Genomic DNA, 16,366 nt, shown 5'->3' with positions numbered 1-16,366 from the left:
GTAGCAGAGCTAAGCTAAGGACCTAGATCAATTTTAACCAAAATCTGTTTCCTTTATCCATGGTGCCATTGTGCCTTCCCAAGTTCAGGGGGTAGCACATGGCACATTATTATTGACTTTATTTCTTCTTATTAAAACCATAGTTAAAATGTGTCTTTGGAAGCTACTTCCCACGAATACTTCACCTTTGGCAACTGGGCTTCCTACCTGTTCGGCTCTCCCCCGTGGCCTGGTTGCTGAGATCGCCACTGTGGGTTACCACACACAAGGTGTATTTCCTTCCAGGAACAAGGCCGTGAAAACCCCACTCCATCAGGTCCTTTCCTTTCCAGCTTTCCTTCTTTGTGCCATTGGGATTATAGAGAATCAGCTCATAAAAGTCGAAGTCCCCAGGGGCTGGACTCCAGGTGAACCAGAGACTGTCTGTCAGGTTCTGATTGGATCCCTTGAGATTACTCACAGAGGCTGGGACTGAAACAGAGGGAAAGCCTTTACTGAAAACAAAACAGAAGCAGAGGCATTTTGGCCAATGGGTGAAAATAGGAGCTCTGTTGGGCATATGGGTGAGTAGCTTCTACTGTAGAGTCAGATCTTGCCCACATCCCAGATCACTGAGGTTTAGGGGAATGTGGCCTAGAGACATGGTGCAAATGAAAATAAACCAAACACAACAGGTGGTAGCTTTGATATGCTTGCCACATGTACTCTAATGAACATATAAAATGAAATCTTCAGAAATGATTGATTAAGCCTGGTCAAATAGCTCACACCTTCGCTCATGAGAGGCCCTAAACGTGTTCACAAAAGGCTCCAGCCCCATGTGGTCAGGTGCACCCCACTGGTGGCCCCCACACCATAACATCCCTCTCTGGGGCTCTTCACTTCCTCTCCAGCTTTTAGGTTCTCAGTTCTTTCATGTTCTTTCTTACCAAGATCTTTACTAACAGTCACTTCTACCTTTACACAAATTGGTTGGTTACACTGGCTTCTGTCCAGTGAGTATTTGAGCATCACCATTCTTGGAAGAGTGAAGACTGTTGTCCCTTGTTGGAGGGACTTTAAACATTAATGAGCAGATAAGAGAAAATGTGCTGAGTGCAGCCTGCCCCAGAAATGGTAACAGTAGGCCAGTCTATTCGTGCTTTGGGCTTATCTGTTGCTCCTTTCCATTCCCTTCAAAAGACAAACTGAGGACTTCTATCAGGTGCCTGGAATGTGCTCTTCTCATGGCTCGCTTTGGGTTTCAGCTGAAATGCCCTCTCTGTCTAACGTAGTTTCCTTTCCTGCAAAATCGCTCCCTGTCACAACGTACTGTTTATTTCCTTCATAGACTCTAAGGTGTTCCAAAGTCACCTCTCCTTAAAATCTGCTGTTCCCTGCCCCCTCTCCTTCCACGACTGCAGAGCTCCGTGAGGTCAGGGGCACAGTCTCTTCACTGTCATATTCCAGCTGTGAGCCCAGTGCCTGGGAGCACAAGAGCACTCAAAAACTACTGCCCCTCACTCAAAAATTATCTCAAGTGAAAAAAAATTGAATAGAAAAATGAGATAATGGGCTTAGGTTACGGAAGAAGAGTAGATCCAGTTTATTTGCAGTCCAGAGCGATGTTTCTCCTTGTTTTCCTAGAATTCTTGGTGTTCGTTTCATCCAGTGCTGTGGTTTTGATTCACAGCAGTCTGCTTCTTGGTTCCACTTGTAGTTGCCCTTCCCCAGACCTGCCCTCCAGTCCATCTACTTCTTGTAGAGAGAATAAGGGCACGGCTTGAATTGAGCCACAGTGGTTTACAACCCTCTTGCAAGTAGAGGAGCCAGATTCATTTCTTTCATCAAACCCTGTGAGGTAAACAAGTGGAGGCAACAGAGCAGAAGCCAGCACAAAAACTATTTTGATATATAATCAAACATCTAATCTAGGGTCAGAAAGCCTGAAGGTCATAAATTTCATATAAAGCTATACCCTGGATAGAATAGGAAACTAAGGACAAATCAAGGAAAAGCCTATGACTATTGTGACAATTTCCCTGCTATTCATTAATGCTTGGGCTCCGGTCTTACCTGTTCTACCAAATATGAAAGACTCATTAGACAGCTCCCCGCTGTGAGTTACAATCACCAGTTTGTACATTCGGCCTTGCAGTAAGTTCTGGAAAGAAAAGCTCTGGACTTGCGGGTCAACCTGAGCTCTCTCCCGCAGAGTTCGGTCTGGGTTGTACAGAAAGATGTTGTACCAGTTGAGCTCTCCCTCTGACGGGGTCCAGCTGAAGGACAGCTGTCTGGTGGAGTTCTCTGTTATCTGCAGATTGGTGACTGCTGCTGGGACTGGAAAAGTCAAGGAGCAAGAGGGTGAGGTTGAGTTCCGGCATGTCCCTGACATGACCTAGGGTGATGCTATGCCTTCATGGACTTACTCAAAAGGCAGCTCAAAACACATGGTCCCTAAAACCGATGAGCGAGGTAGACACAGAGGCATGGACACATGGAACAGACTGACAGTTGTCAGACGGGAGTGGGGAGGGGACTGGAGGAAAGAAGGTGAAGGGGTTGGCTAAAGAACACATATGCACAACCCATAGACACAGACAAGACTGTGGTGATGGCCAGAGGGAAGGGGGGGCTGGGTGGAGGTAGGCAAAAAGGAAAATGGGGACTTCTCTCTGATAGTGCCAACAATAAAAACACAGGTAAAGAAACACACTTTCCCTTTCAAAAACATTGGCTTCGTGGAGACCCTAAAGCAAAAAAACCTAATTATTGATGCTGAAACTGTTCATTTAAAAAACCAAAACCACATAGCGTAATACTCTCTGGAACTCAATCAACAAAAAAAACAAGTAAGAAAAATAGAACCAGAGACATGGAAATAAAGAACAAACTGACAGTGACCAGAAGGAGATCAAGGGGGAAAGAAGGGGAAGGGTCAAGTCAAGGAACATGTATCACAGACCCATGGACAAAGACAAGGGGGTGGGGAGGACTGAATGTGGGAGAGGGGGGTGGGCAGGGCAGGGCAGCGGAGAGCAATGGAGGAAAAATGGGGACAACTGTAATTGAACAACAATAAAAAAGTTAAAAAAATTAAAAAACAAACCCACAAAAGAACAAGGGAAACCAGTAATAAGAAAGTACCTTCAAAGATTTTGCAGGGTACATATGACAAATGCTAAATCTAACCTACGTGACTAAATGTTTTTCTGACTTTTATATTAGAGATCAAAATCTATCTCTGAATGCCACCTGAGAGTAAATGACCATCAGAGGGAAGAAGAGAGTGGGCAGGAAAGAGGGGAAACTAGATTCAGGGATATGAGAAAGAGAAGCAAGACGAAAGCTAAAAACACATTTAAAAAGTTGACATTAGGATTTTGCAACCCCATTGGCCATTAGTGCTACCTGTTGGCAAAGTAATCAGATGCCAGGAGAAATCAGCTGCTTCGAAACTGTCGGTGCAGACGCTTCCTGATTCCACAAGTCTTGTGATGCAGGTGGAAACAGAACAGGGCATCTGTCTCAGTCTCTCCTGAGTTCTTTTCCTCCACTGCCAACATTTTCTCAGGTCATTTTGCTTTCTCTCTATCCTTATGCCAGACCTTAAAAGTTGGTATTTTCCATGGTTCCATCCTTTGTCCCTTCGTATCTTATAACACTAGCTGAGCAATCAATCTCTCTCACTTTATGAATTACTGTGCCCTGATGTTCATGTTATTCCCACCCCCCAAATCCATATGTTGAAACCTAACGCCCAAGACAACAGTATAAGGAGGCAGAGCCTTTGGGAGGTGATTAGGTCATGAAGGTGAAGCCCGCATGAACAGGATTAGTGCCCCAAGAAGAGGCTCCAGAGAGCAAAGTTCTCTCTCTTCTGCCACGTGAGGACACGATGAGAAGGCACCGTCTATGAACCAGAAAATGGCCCTCACCTTGTATGTTACATGTGCCCTTACACATATATGTAACATATATTACAGATGCAGTATATGTATACATAATGTATATATAAATACATATATTTATCCTCATCTGAGGGCAATTTTTCACTGCTTTTTAGAGAGGAAGGGAGAGAGGAAAAACATCAGTGTGAGAGACAAACATTGATTTGCTGCTTTGAGATGGGAGCTTATCCTGGATTGTCTGGGTGGTGACCGATATAATCAAAAAAGCAAAAGATAGATGAGGGCGGCAGAAGAGTAAAGGAGATACAGAGACAGACACAGGGGCTGGCGTATTCCCGTTGCTGGATGGGAGTCACAAGCCTAGGAACCTCAGTGACCTCCAGAAACAGATAAGGGCAGAGAATAGATTCTCAACCTAAACTAAAATTCCAGAAAAAACACTGCCCTACCTTGATTTTAGACCCCTAACACCCATTTTCAGATTCCAACCTCCAGAACTATGAGATAATAAATGGATGTTGGTTTAAGATGCTACATTTGTGGTAATTTATTATAACAGCCATAGGGGACCAATAAAGCCAGTTTTGATGAACAATCTAAATTGGACTGCAGTGGGCTGAAGGTTGTGTCCATAGGCCAACCGACATGGAAGTGGTGGATCATGGAGAATGTTCCTCCTGTGTCCAGAAATATATGTAATCTCCCAATGTTCTCAAGGAACAGCAGACAAGGAGACATCTCCTACAAAACAGTAAGTAGGCTTGTGTGAATTACCTGTTCGGCCTTCAGTTTGGGCTTCTTTGCTAAAGAGGCCTCCGCTGACGGTTAGGATCTGTATCTTGTATTTCTTTCCTGGAGTTAGGTCTTCAAATTTGTGCTGCTTAGTCAAGGCTGGCTTTGATGTGTTACTCAGAAGGATCCCATCTTCATTCAGAAGTAGGATATCATATCTTTCTGCCACACCAACTGCTTTTTGCCAATTTACTACTAAGGAATGGCTGCTGTATACATTGTCTGCAGTTATCCCCTGGACAGAGGCTGGGACTGCAAGGAAAGAGAAGAAGCAGGTCCCATCATTGACAGTAGAGCAACCAGTTGAAAGAAACTCTGCTGAAGCAGCTGCAGATAGAAGAGCTCGCCTCATTATCGCACGGGCACTCCCTGTGCACTCTTAGGAGAAAATAGTCCTTGTCCTGAATTACTTACTTACAGAATTACTTTGATTCTCCATTTTTTTCCCCTCTGAATTTAGACAGGATCTTGAAGTCAAATAAGTAAAAAAAAATGTGGAAGTGACACTGATAAATGTGCAGATTGATACTTATGTATTTTTTGAGACAGTGGAAACAATGGATGTAGTTTGGAGTACAGTCACTCATTTGGACTTTCATTCCCAAACTAACTCAAGTCAAAGCTTTGACCTAAGCAGTATATACCACAGTGCTTGTACTAGGGCTCCTGATGTGAAAGGCAAAATAGTATTGCTTGTTAACAATATTTTCTGTCCCAGGCTCATATTTTTTCTCATTCTACATAACCTCCTTAGGAGAACTCATCTACTCCCATGGTTTGAATTTTACCCACGTGGTGATTGGTGACTCTCAAATTTGAACTTTCAGTTCAGATCTGTTTCTAGTTTTTGCAAATGACACCTCTCTCTGGCTGTTCCTCAGGTGCCGACTCCCAAGATGACAAAATTGGACTCCTCATCTCCCTCCCATAATTTGCTTACTGTCCTTTGTTTTTCTCTCTTGGTCTAAGTCAGAAGCTTGGTTTTTCATTCTTACCCATCTAAGTATAATTAAACTTAAGTCTTATCATTTCTCTCTCCTAAGTCTGGTTTCTTTTGGATCTCTCCGCTTCTCTCCATCCCTACTACCACTAGCTCTAGACAATGTCCTCTTTCTCATACATTATTGCAAGTCTCTTGACCAGCACCCTTGACTCCTCGCCTCTCTATTTCAAACTGCACATTGTACGTGGAGGATTCTCATAGTAGGCCCATGCTGATGACCCTTCAGTGTCTCTTCATAATTCTAAACACCTTAACAAGGCATACAAGGCCCTTCACGATTTGATCCATCTGCTTGCTTGGCCACACGGCTCACACTCTATTCTAGCATGCTAAGGGGTATGTGGGTCCTCAGTGTGCCAAGCTTTCATCCTGAGGCCTTTGCTTTTTTCTGCTAGAACCAAATCAATATATGTTTTATCAGCATGACTTCTTAGTGTCTGTTCAAATGTTACTTTCTCCTAGAACCCTTTCCCGACTCTTTCTGTCTGCTCCTATAGCACCCCATGATCATTTTTATTTACCATATTATACCATACTCTCCTTTTTACTTCTCTGTCTCCTTCATTAGATTATAAGTTTATTGAGGTCAGGGATGTTTTCTTGCTATTGAATTCTCATTTTCAAATGCAGTAAAGCTTGCTTGAGTGTGGTTGGTAGGGTAATAATATGGGTGTAATAATTTATAGTGTTAATTTGAACATTTCACCTAAAATGTCATATGGTGTGCCTGAGTATGATTTTGTTATGTTAGAATTATAAGAATTCGTTATGTTAGAATTATAAGAATTTGTTACGTTAGAATAATAAGAATTACATACTTATGATTTTGTAATAAATGGGGGCATTATTTGTGCCAGACCCTGTATATATATGAAGTGAAGACATAGTAGGGCCCAGGCCTCACAATAAGTAAATGGTAATGAGAATGGAAGAAATCTAATAAGTATTGTGTTACTGTAGAGAGAGCATGAGGTTTGGAGCCAGACAATCTAGATTTAAATTATAGCTCTAGATCTTAATACATGTTTTCTAAATAATGTTTCATGAACTTTCAGAGTCTTACTTTCCTCATCTGTAAGATAATGATGTAATCCTAGTTGTAGTGTGTCTAGAGATAATTTTAAATGCCTGGCAATGTAGCAGGTGCCTGTAGATTATTTTTGTTTTGAAAGTAATGTATTAATAGTGATACTAATATAAATAAATGGGTATATTATTCATTCATTTATTAGTTGGTCTTTAACTATCACAGGTGAAGTAGATGGCATAAGTATATATGTTTTTCTTAATAAAAAATTTTGAGGAAGGGGTGAACTTTTGAAAAATGCGTATTTGTTGAAGTCTGCCAAAATTTTAAATCCTTTAGCAAGTTAAACATTTATTAATTGGTTCCTAATTACCTTTCATTTGTTTTGAAAATCTCTACTAAGAAAGAAAAATGCAAATAAAAAATATGAGAAAGGCTCTTGAAACTACATTGAATTGTACAAATTTAGCTGGTTTGAATTGGATATTTTTGATTTGTGATAGCTAAGCCCATTCATCGTCCCATTCTGGAGAACAACTGGCCCTTCTCCAGGTGGACTTACCTGTCCGCCCGAGTGCATCTATCTGGTTCTGCAGGGACCCGCTGACCGAGGAGATCACGATCTGGTACTCTTCCCCAGCCTCCAGCCTGTGGAACGTGTGCTTAGAGACGTCCTTGGAGATAGTCTGAGAGTCAACCTTTTGATTTTGCCTGAATGCTGACACTATGTAGGAGTCAACATCTCCCCCTCCAGGAGTCCAGTTCACCGTCAGGCTATCTGTTGCCCCATTGGGAGAAATGTGAATATTTTTGACTGTGCTAGGAACTAAAAGAGAAAATAAATTTAGAAGTCGTCACTTAGAGAATGAACTGTGCAAATTTCAACCAAAGTTTTTGTGCTTATGTTTTGGCATCTACTGAAAGCATACACATAGAAAATATTGGTATCGATTTACCATTTTTCTCTAACTCTTCTGCCTGAACTGCAGTTAGTAGGGGAATTTTGAGGGACACCACAGCCAATGAGTAGAAGTGAACAATGCCAGTGGTAGAGAAAGAGGCTGGTTAGATTGCCTCAGTCCAAGTCTTGGTTTTCTCATTTATTGGCTGTGGGACTATAGGCAAATTCCTTAACCTCTGTGAGTTTGTTTTGCCATCAGAAAAATGGTAATGATAATAATAGTAACCAGCCCATAGAGTTCTGAGAATTGAACAAAATGTATGTGTGAAGTGCTTTGCCATGAGTCTGGTTCATGGTAAACTGTTAATAAACATTAACTATTATAGTGACACTACTAACAGAGTTCCAGTGAAGTGATACCCAACCAACAGAGATATTTATACTTAACCTGTGTCCTTTATAAGCACCAATCATTCACATCATTTCAATACTATTTCTCAGTAAAGCTTTTCCGTTCTTCTTTTTATTTCCTATACATCATACTTCTGCTCATCCAGTTTGGACAACATTGTTGTCACCATCAAGATAACTTTCTCCCCTTCTTGCCATCTTCCTTTTATACTTCCAAGTTAACACCTGGCTACCCAACCTGCTAAATACCATTGACCCTTGAACAAGGTGGGGTTAGGGCACTGCCACACCCCCTCCTCTGTGCCATTGAAATTGTTCATATAACTTTTGACTTCCCCAAAACTTAACTGTTAGTAGCCTACTACTGATCAGAGAAGCCTTACTAATAACATAAACAATTGATTGACTCATACTTTGTGTGTTTTATGTATTATATGCTATATTATTACAATAAAGTAAGTTAGATGAAAAATGTCAGGTTCTGGACAAGATGGAAGCATAGGTAGAAACCCTTCGCTTCCTTGCACAACCAAAAGGAGGATAACAACCAATCTAAAATCAATAAACAACAAGAAGTGCCAGAAATTCAAACTGCATGGAACTCTGACAACTAAGGAATTCAAGAAACAGTCAACCAGACCAACCAGACTGGTAAGATGGGTAAACAGAGAGAACCCTCAGCAAGGCGGGGGGCCGTGTGGGTGGGGGGTGACTGGACGGGAAACTGAGACTCAGAGCTGACTGTGGACTATGGTGGTTGCCATGGTGGGAGAAACTCCCAGTTTCAAACAGAGTTTGTTGGAAAGTGGGTCTAGAGCCAAGCAGGTGAGCTGCATCGTTCCCTCTCTGGCCCCTCCCCCACAGGCAGCGCCACAGTGCAGCAAGGAGGGTTGCTCTGCCCAGGTGAACACCTAAGGCCCCACCCCCTTACAACTTAACAGGTGCACCAATACAAAGAAATATGGCCCAAATGAAAGAACAGAGTAAAACTTCAGAAAGAGGACTAAGTGAGGAGTAGCTCGCCAACCTATCTGATGGAGATATTAAAGCCCTGGTAATTAGAATGCTCACAGAACTAATTGAGCTTGGTTGAAAAATGAAAGAACAAATGAAAGATACCCAAAGTAAAATAAAGTAAAATGTTCAGGGAACCAACAGTGACAGGGAGGAAACCAGGACTCAGATCAACAATATGGAACAAAAGGAAGAAATAAACATTCAACCAGAACAGAATGAAGAATTCAAAAAAATGAAAAGAAGCTTAGGAACCTCTGGGACAACTTTGAACACTCCAATATCCAAATCATAGGGGTGCCAGAAGAAGAATAAGAGCAAGAAATTGAAAACTTATTTGAACAAACAATTAAAGAAAACTTCCCTAATCTGGCAAAGGAAAGAGACTTCCAGGAAGTCCAGGAAGCTCAGAGAGTCCCAAAGAAAATGGACCCAAGAAAGCACATGCTAAGGCACCTCATAATTACATTACCCAAGATTAAAAATAAGGAATCTTAAAAGCAGCAAAAGAAAAGGAGACAGTTACCTACAAAGGAGTTCCCATTGGACTACCAGCTGATTTCTCTAAAGAAACCTTACAGGCAAGAAGGGGCTGGAAAGAAGTATTTGAAGTCATGAAAGGTAAGGACCTACATCCAAGATTACTGTATTCAGCAAAACTATCATTTCAAATGGAAGGGCAGATAAAGTGCTTCCCAGATAAGGTCAAGTTAAAGGAGTTCATCATCACCAAACCCTTATTATATGGAATGTTAAAGGGACTTATCTAAGAAATTGAAGAAGATCAAAACTATGAACAGTGAAATGACAACAAACTCAAAACTATCAACAAGTGAACCTAAAAGAAAAGAAAACCAATGAAAACAAAAACTGAGCAAACAACTAGAACAGGAACAGGATCTGAGAAATGGAGATCGCCTGGAGGGTTTTCAGTGGGGTGGGAGAGGGGAGGAATGGGGGGGAGTACAGGGAAGAAGAAGAATAATTAGGAGGCATAAAATAGATGGGGAGAAACAAAAATGGCATAGGAAACAGAGAACTCAAAGAACTTATATGTACAACCCATGGACATGAACCAAGTGGGGGGATGCTGGAGAGTTGGGGGTGCAGGGTGGAGGGGGGTAAAGGGGGAAAAATTGGGAAAACTGCAGTAGCATAATCAATAAAATACACTTAAAAATGTCATTAAGAAGATCATAATGAAAGGAAAATACATTTACAGTACAGTACAGTATTTATTGATGTAGTAAGTTTATGCCATCTCTTTATAAGATGAATTGTCTTTCTGTCAGCATCTACATCAATATTGTTTTATATGATACAAAATGCTATAGATGTTATATGTGCTACTAACAATAGATATCAAATATAAAAAAAGTGAGAAAATTTATTTTTACTTAGAGGTGTAATAATTCATGCATTAATTAATGAAGAAGCAGAAATATAATCATTTTATGGTAGCCTAGTATGATAGATATGATTACTTCATGGTAATAAAAAATCACCCAAAAGTTTCTAATATATTTATTGAAAAAAGTCTGCATATAAGTGGACCCACACAGTTCAAACCTATGCTGCTATTCAAGGGCCACCTGCACACCACGCTAACTAGTCGGGGTCGAGAGCCATGTTTCCAGTTACCTGTGAAGCCCTCGATGAATGCTGACTGCTGCACATCTCCACTGATCGTCAACACGAGAATCTTGTACTGGCGCCCTGGTGTTAGCGAGGTGAATCGATACCCGGTGGCATTATTTACAAGGTGAATAGAAGGAAATACTTTCATGTCATTGTAAAGCAGTTGAATCTCATACTGGTCGACATCCCCATCAGCTCGAGACCAAGTCACCTGAAGGTCTTCAGTGCTCCTATCCCGCAGTGTTAGGTCCTTAACAGGCTCTGGGACTGGGGAGGGATATTAGAAGACACATCAGGAAGGGGCCTGATCAGAGTTTACCTACACAATAATTTGTAAATCACATGCAAGGAACTGGCAAACATCTCCTTTCCCCAGATAAACCACTTGAATTACTTTGTGCATAATGGAATAATAAAAATGGAAAGCAACTGTTAATATTGTTAAAATTGTAATTTTTTCCCTGACATAAATCTTATATGCTAAATGTTGGTAGAATCTAATTATCAAATGAGTTATGATTTCAATCATAAGATAAAACAGAAAGTCCAGAACTTTAAATGTCACAATGCAGGAGGACAGGGAAGAAAAATGGGACATATAGCCTTTTGGTGTGTTCACTATGCTTACTTTTATCTCCCAATAAATATTCCATAATTATAGGCCATGGCTTGGCTAAATGATGTTAGCTCTGAGTGAGACTTACTGGGAATGTAATTTACTGATAACTAAGTAGAAAAAATTCAAGGTTCAGATAAATTATTTACTTGATGACCTACAAGTCCCAACCGAACATCAAATTTGGCTATCTTTCCACTTACTCGTTCTCCCATTCCCTTGTTCGCTGGCTTCATACTGTCCACTTTTTGTACTAACAGTGACACTGTACAACCGTCCAGGGACTAGCTGAACAAATACACACTCATTTTCGGACTTGGGAATGCTTTTGGTTTGAGTGAAGTTGTTTTTGTTCTTAATGGTGACTTTATAGTGATCGAAGTCTCCAGTGGCATGCACCCAGGATACCTTTAAATAGTCGCTCCGGGCCGAGTTGCTAATACTGACCCCCTGGACCTTGTTGGGCACTGAAAAAAAGAGCAGAGAACAGCTAGAGACTCTTGGTGAGCATTTGGTCACAGATGACATCCTGGGACAGTAAGGAGTGAGTAGATTTTAGTTGTGTGCATTAAAAAGAAAAATCTTAGACTTTAGGTCATATGTTTTTGAAAAGGAAAGGTTTTTATACTAATTGGAGTGATTAAATGGATTTTTTAACACAACCTGATGAATTGATTCTAATTCTGTTGTTGGCCTACACAAAATATCATGTACAAAATGGAACATTAAACATGATAACTAATGATTAATATGAATGATGGTGATGTTAATAATTCCAGCATAACATGGTGATGCAAGACATGACAAAAAGTCACCAAGAAGAGGATAAACAATTCAAAAAGAAAGTGGAAGAAGAGAAAACACACATGGTTAATTAATACATAAAGAGATATCCAACATCATTGGAGATCACGGAAATGGAAGCCAGGGGCCTTGGCAAAACACCATTTAGCATACATTTGATTGGCAACATTTAAAAACCTGATAAAACCAAGTGTGAGAGAGAATGCCCACCCACAGGAGGTTACATGAATGAACTGGTATATAGCAGTCGTAATTAATTTCCTCTTAGCTCAAAACTCAAAAATATGGATTTCTTGGACTGATCAGTAAAACACAAAATAGTGATGAATCTTATCGATATATTATTAAGTGAAAAAAAGTCTAAGTCCCAAAAGATTATATACTGCATAAAAGATACCTTTTTTATAATGTTAAAAGAACTAAAAATTTTAAAGCCCATAATTTTAGGACAACAAATAATAAAATATACAAGGTGGGAGGCAAGAGAGATAAAACAATAAAAATTAAAGTCAAGTTGATGGCTGCCTTGGCATGGATCAGTAGGGTGGAAACCATGTGATTTGACATAGATTATTGTCAAGTTCTTAGCTTTTATTTTGGATAGTGGTTTCTCAGGTTCATGTTAAATTATTAAAAATGGCTGTCTAAATTAAATTAAATTAAATGCCTAAAAATAAATAAAAGTAGCAATTGATGCATGGTTTCCTGGCCCAAGAACAATGATTAATCCTATTTTGTTTGCTTATATATTTATGAGGGGAACCTGAAATATATAAACAAACAAAAATCCTGTGTACCTATGGCTTTTTTGTCCATTGATAAATCAGTAAGTACTTCTGAACAGGAACACTTTAAAATAAGACAATTCTGTATTTTGAGCATAATATTAAGGATATTCTAATTTTTATGTGGGGCTGTATTTTAATTCAACAGTAGGCCATAGATCCATTACTATTTAGCAAAAAGTGGGTATCACAAATATATGAGTAAGAAGCATTGGAAAGAGACATGAACTCAGATTCAAGACACTAAACTTGTATCCCAATGCTGGCATGTCTTTGAAGGCTGTGTGGCCTCGGCCTGTGTTTGGTAAATCAGGGACTTCTCCTCTGGCCACACGCCAAACCTTTGTCCAGGTCTTCTCTTCCACTTGCCCCCAAAGCATGAAATAACAATATTTTGGCATCTAAGAAATGTCAGTATTTTGGTGTCTAAGCTACATTTTTCATGATGTTTCTCATACCTACAAGTTGTACTACTATCCTTTGCTGGCTTATGTGTACTGGTTAGATTTTGAATTGGAATAAATCTCACCACAGGTATGGAGCAAGGACAGGTATGCCTTCTTCAAGATATTTACCTGGAACCAACTACAGTGTTGCCAGAACTTAGTAATCACAGATTTAAGGAATAGAAATCCTGAAGTGACATTTTCATGGGGTAAGAAGGTCAATGATGCAAGCAATTTACTGAAGGCAAAGCAACTATTATAGAAAGAAAGACCAGGCTGAATGCCATGTGAAGTCAATAAGGGGCTCCCCGGGTGGGACTGGAGGTAATTTGTAAGACTTGCCTTGCTGCGTGGTGAGATGATGTGACACAGAATTAGAAATATTGATATTTTCACCGAAAATGTAGAACAAGATCATTAGAAAAGAAAAAGGGCAATGAGACAATCAGCCCAAATCAACAAGATGATAACTCAGACATGACTCTCCAGTTAAACTGATTTATCAGGGGTAATGGTTTGCCTTGGCTAGTCATGCACCAAATCCAAGTTCATATTGGTGAAGAGTCATAAGAGTGCTTTGAAAAAAGGATCACTTTTCTTGCACTTAGAAACAAAATTAGCAAAAGGTCTTACAATGTGAAGGTCATGTTGATAGGAAACATTTGTGAGTTGACACCAAGGAGTTAGTAGCTGACATACCCTTTAGTTTCTGGTAATCTTTAGGTTTCACCTTGATCAACATAAGACACTGACATAAGGCTGCCTTGCAAATGGAAATCTGCTTTTCAGGTTTAAGTCATTATTGTGATTATCAGTATAATTAGACTTTAAATAATTTGAGGGTAGGGAATATCTTTATACTGTTGACTAGTGCTTTAAGAGATAGCAACAGGTAATGGAAATAGCATTGAACTTGACTACTGGTCAGCCATGTAACCATGGAGAAGCCAGTTTCCCTGGGACTTTATCTCCAAATGAGATGAAATTAGGCTATTCTTTAAACACTTTCAGTGCTGGCATGAGGTAACAATGTAAATCAGTGGTTCTTGAACCTTTCTGAGGTCACAGAAACTATGAGAATCTGATAAAAACCATGCACTCTGTGTCCCCCTGTTCCCCCAAGGTACATGTTTCCCTACCTCAACAGCTTCAGGCACCATTTCTGGGATTACTGCAGTCTTAAAGTCTGCCCAGGGAGCACCAGGGGAAAACCTCTGATCCCCCTACATGATTTCTGATTCACCAAAGACTTACTGAGTGCCCACTACATTCAGATCTTCATGGAAAAACTGACATTTTTCAGTGTAAATATCAACCCATAGCTCAGCTGGAAAGATTTGACAAAATACCAACGTCAACCGTAAGCAGAAATCTCAGATGTAAACCCCAGGAAACAAAAGTATTTTGGGGAAATGCTAGCTGTCTAAATTTAGTTCTTTCCAGCACAGCAGACCTGGCATCCTTCGTCTTTGCTAAGGTTTTTGTTCTTAGCCCCAGAACTACAAAGGTTCACATTTCCACCTTGCGTGAGAAAGGATGAACAGTGGTCATGACCCACAGACATTTCAGGAAGCATTTCAAGGTGAAGAACTTAATGGGCTCTGGAGTCACTCAGACCTGGGTTTATATCTTGGATTTGAAACGCACTGGCTATTCAACAAGTTACTGTAAACAGTGGCAAGTTACTTGACGTTGAATCTTGCTTTCCTGATCTCTAAGATGGGAATAAGGAGAGCAACTATCTCAATAGGACATTTTTAGGACTTAAGGGTTAAGGTAGTTAACATATGTAAAGCCAGGGTCTAGCAACCAAAAAGTACTCCTTAGATCACAGGCAGCAAACACAGGGCCCACAGCTGAATCCGGCCCTCTGCCTTGTTTTATCCAGCCTGGCGCCTGGCTTCTACCCTGGGGCAGCACCGAGCTCTTGCTTAACTGTTAAGGAGTAGTTACATTTATACAGTCCTAAAGTTACATTTGGTCCTTTGAAGGCAACTGCGAAGATGATGTGGCCCCTGGTGAAAATGAGTTTGACTACACAGACATACTTGTTACTATGTTTGAATATAATATGAATTCTAGTCATGAAAGCGGTGCTCATCATATACTGAAGATAACATCTGTTCACATAAGGAAGGGGTTTCTTAAGTCAAATTTGAAGACCCGTTACAGTTTTGTGACCTCAGTGGCCTCTAATCCAAGCATTACAGAAATACTGCAGATCTAAGGTGGCTGAGCCACACAGTGAGAGGGCGCCTACAAAGCCCATACCTCTTGCAGGCTTACCTGTCCGATCTTGGCTGAGGGAATGATTTTCATACTTGCCACTCCTTGTAGTTACAGTCACATCATAGAGGCGGCCTGGGGTGAGGGAGCTGAAGGAGCATTCGCTGACAGACTTGGCAATGACAAGGGACTGAACCACTTTGCTGTTATGAGAGAGTGTCACTAGGTAGTTATCCACATCCCCAGGAGCCGGCAGCCAGGATACACTGAGATAGTCATTACGGCCAGAATTGTTTACTGTTACTCCACTCACACTGGAAGGCACTGTGATGTTAAAAAGGGAGAGAATTTTTTTTTTTAAAGCACCATCAAAAGTTTGAGTCATTTATTTACGGTGAGCAACAACAGTGTGGACTCAGGAGGTCTAATCTGATCACCTTTGCGGTAAAGGGGAAGCTTCAGAAGCTGAGCACTCACTTCAGAAGGCTAACCAGAACACACACACCTGGGTGACTTTCTGATGCCTCAGAAATGCAAGGGGGCCCCTACTGCATTTTTATGGTGTAGCTGTTCATAAGATATCTTAAGCAGAGGCATTTTTATGTAAATGTGTCAGGAAGTTTCCTAGGTAGGAAAGGGAGCAAGCATTCTAACAATCCAAATGGATGGGTTTGAACCAAACTCATCGATAAAGATGTTTGAGCAAAAGAGTGAAGAATGCAATAGCTTTTCTAAAAAGCTTAGATTTGGGAATAGCTTTGATCTTCTTGTGATGAAGTTATTTATTCCTGGGAGTTTACCTAACAACCAGAA

The 16,366-nt window shown here is 40.5% G+C and overlaps 1 protein-coding gene across 2 annotated transcripts in view; it reads right to left on the bottom strand.

Annotated features, from left to right (window-relative positions):
* PTPRB (protein tyrosine phosphatase receptor type B) overlaps positions 1-16,366 on the bottom strand; it is a 106,767-nt gene that overhangs the window by 42,403 nt on the left and 47,998 nt on the right. For both annotated transcript variants that reach the window (XM_028532097.2, XM_036018682.1), the window contains 7 exons: positions 15,614-15,877; positions 11,496-11,759; positions 10,680-10,943; positions 7,275-7,538; positions 4,665-4,934; positions 2,056-2,319; positions 208-471 (listed from right to left, as the gene is read on the bottom strand). In XM_028532097.2, the coding sequence (XP_028387898.1) occupies positions 208-471; positions 2,056-2,319; positions 4,665-4,934; positions 7,275-7,538; positions 10,680-10,943; positions 11,496-11,759; positions 15,614-15,877 (1,854 nt within the window). The remainder of the gene's footprint in view (positions 1-207; positions 472-2,055; positions 2,320-4,664; positions 4,935-7,274; positions 7,539-10,679; positions 10,944-11,495; positions 11,760-15,613; positions 15,878-16,366) is intronic.

The sequence above is a fragment of the Phyllostomus discolor genome, chromosome 2, assembly GCF_004126475.2.
Source record: "Phyllostomus discolor isolate MPI-MPIP mPhyDis1 chromosome 2, mPhyDis1.pri.v3, whole genome shotgun sequence".
In the NCBI taxonomy this organism is placed as follows: Eukaryota; Metazoa; Chordata; class Mammalia; order Chiroptera; family Phyllostomidae; genus Phyllostomus; species Phyllostomus discolor.
Note: the sequence above shows the minus strand (reverse complement) of the source record. Positions and strands in the feature narration are given on the sequence as shown.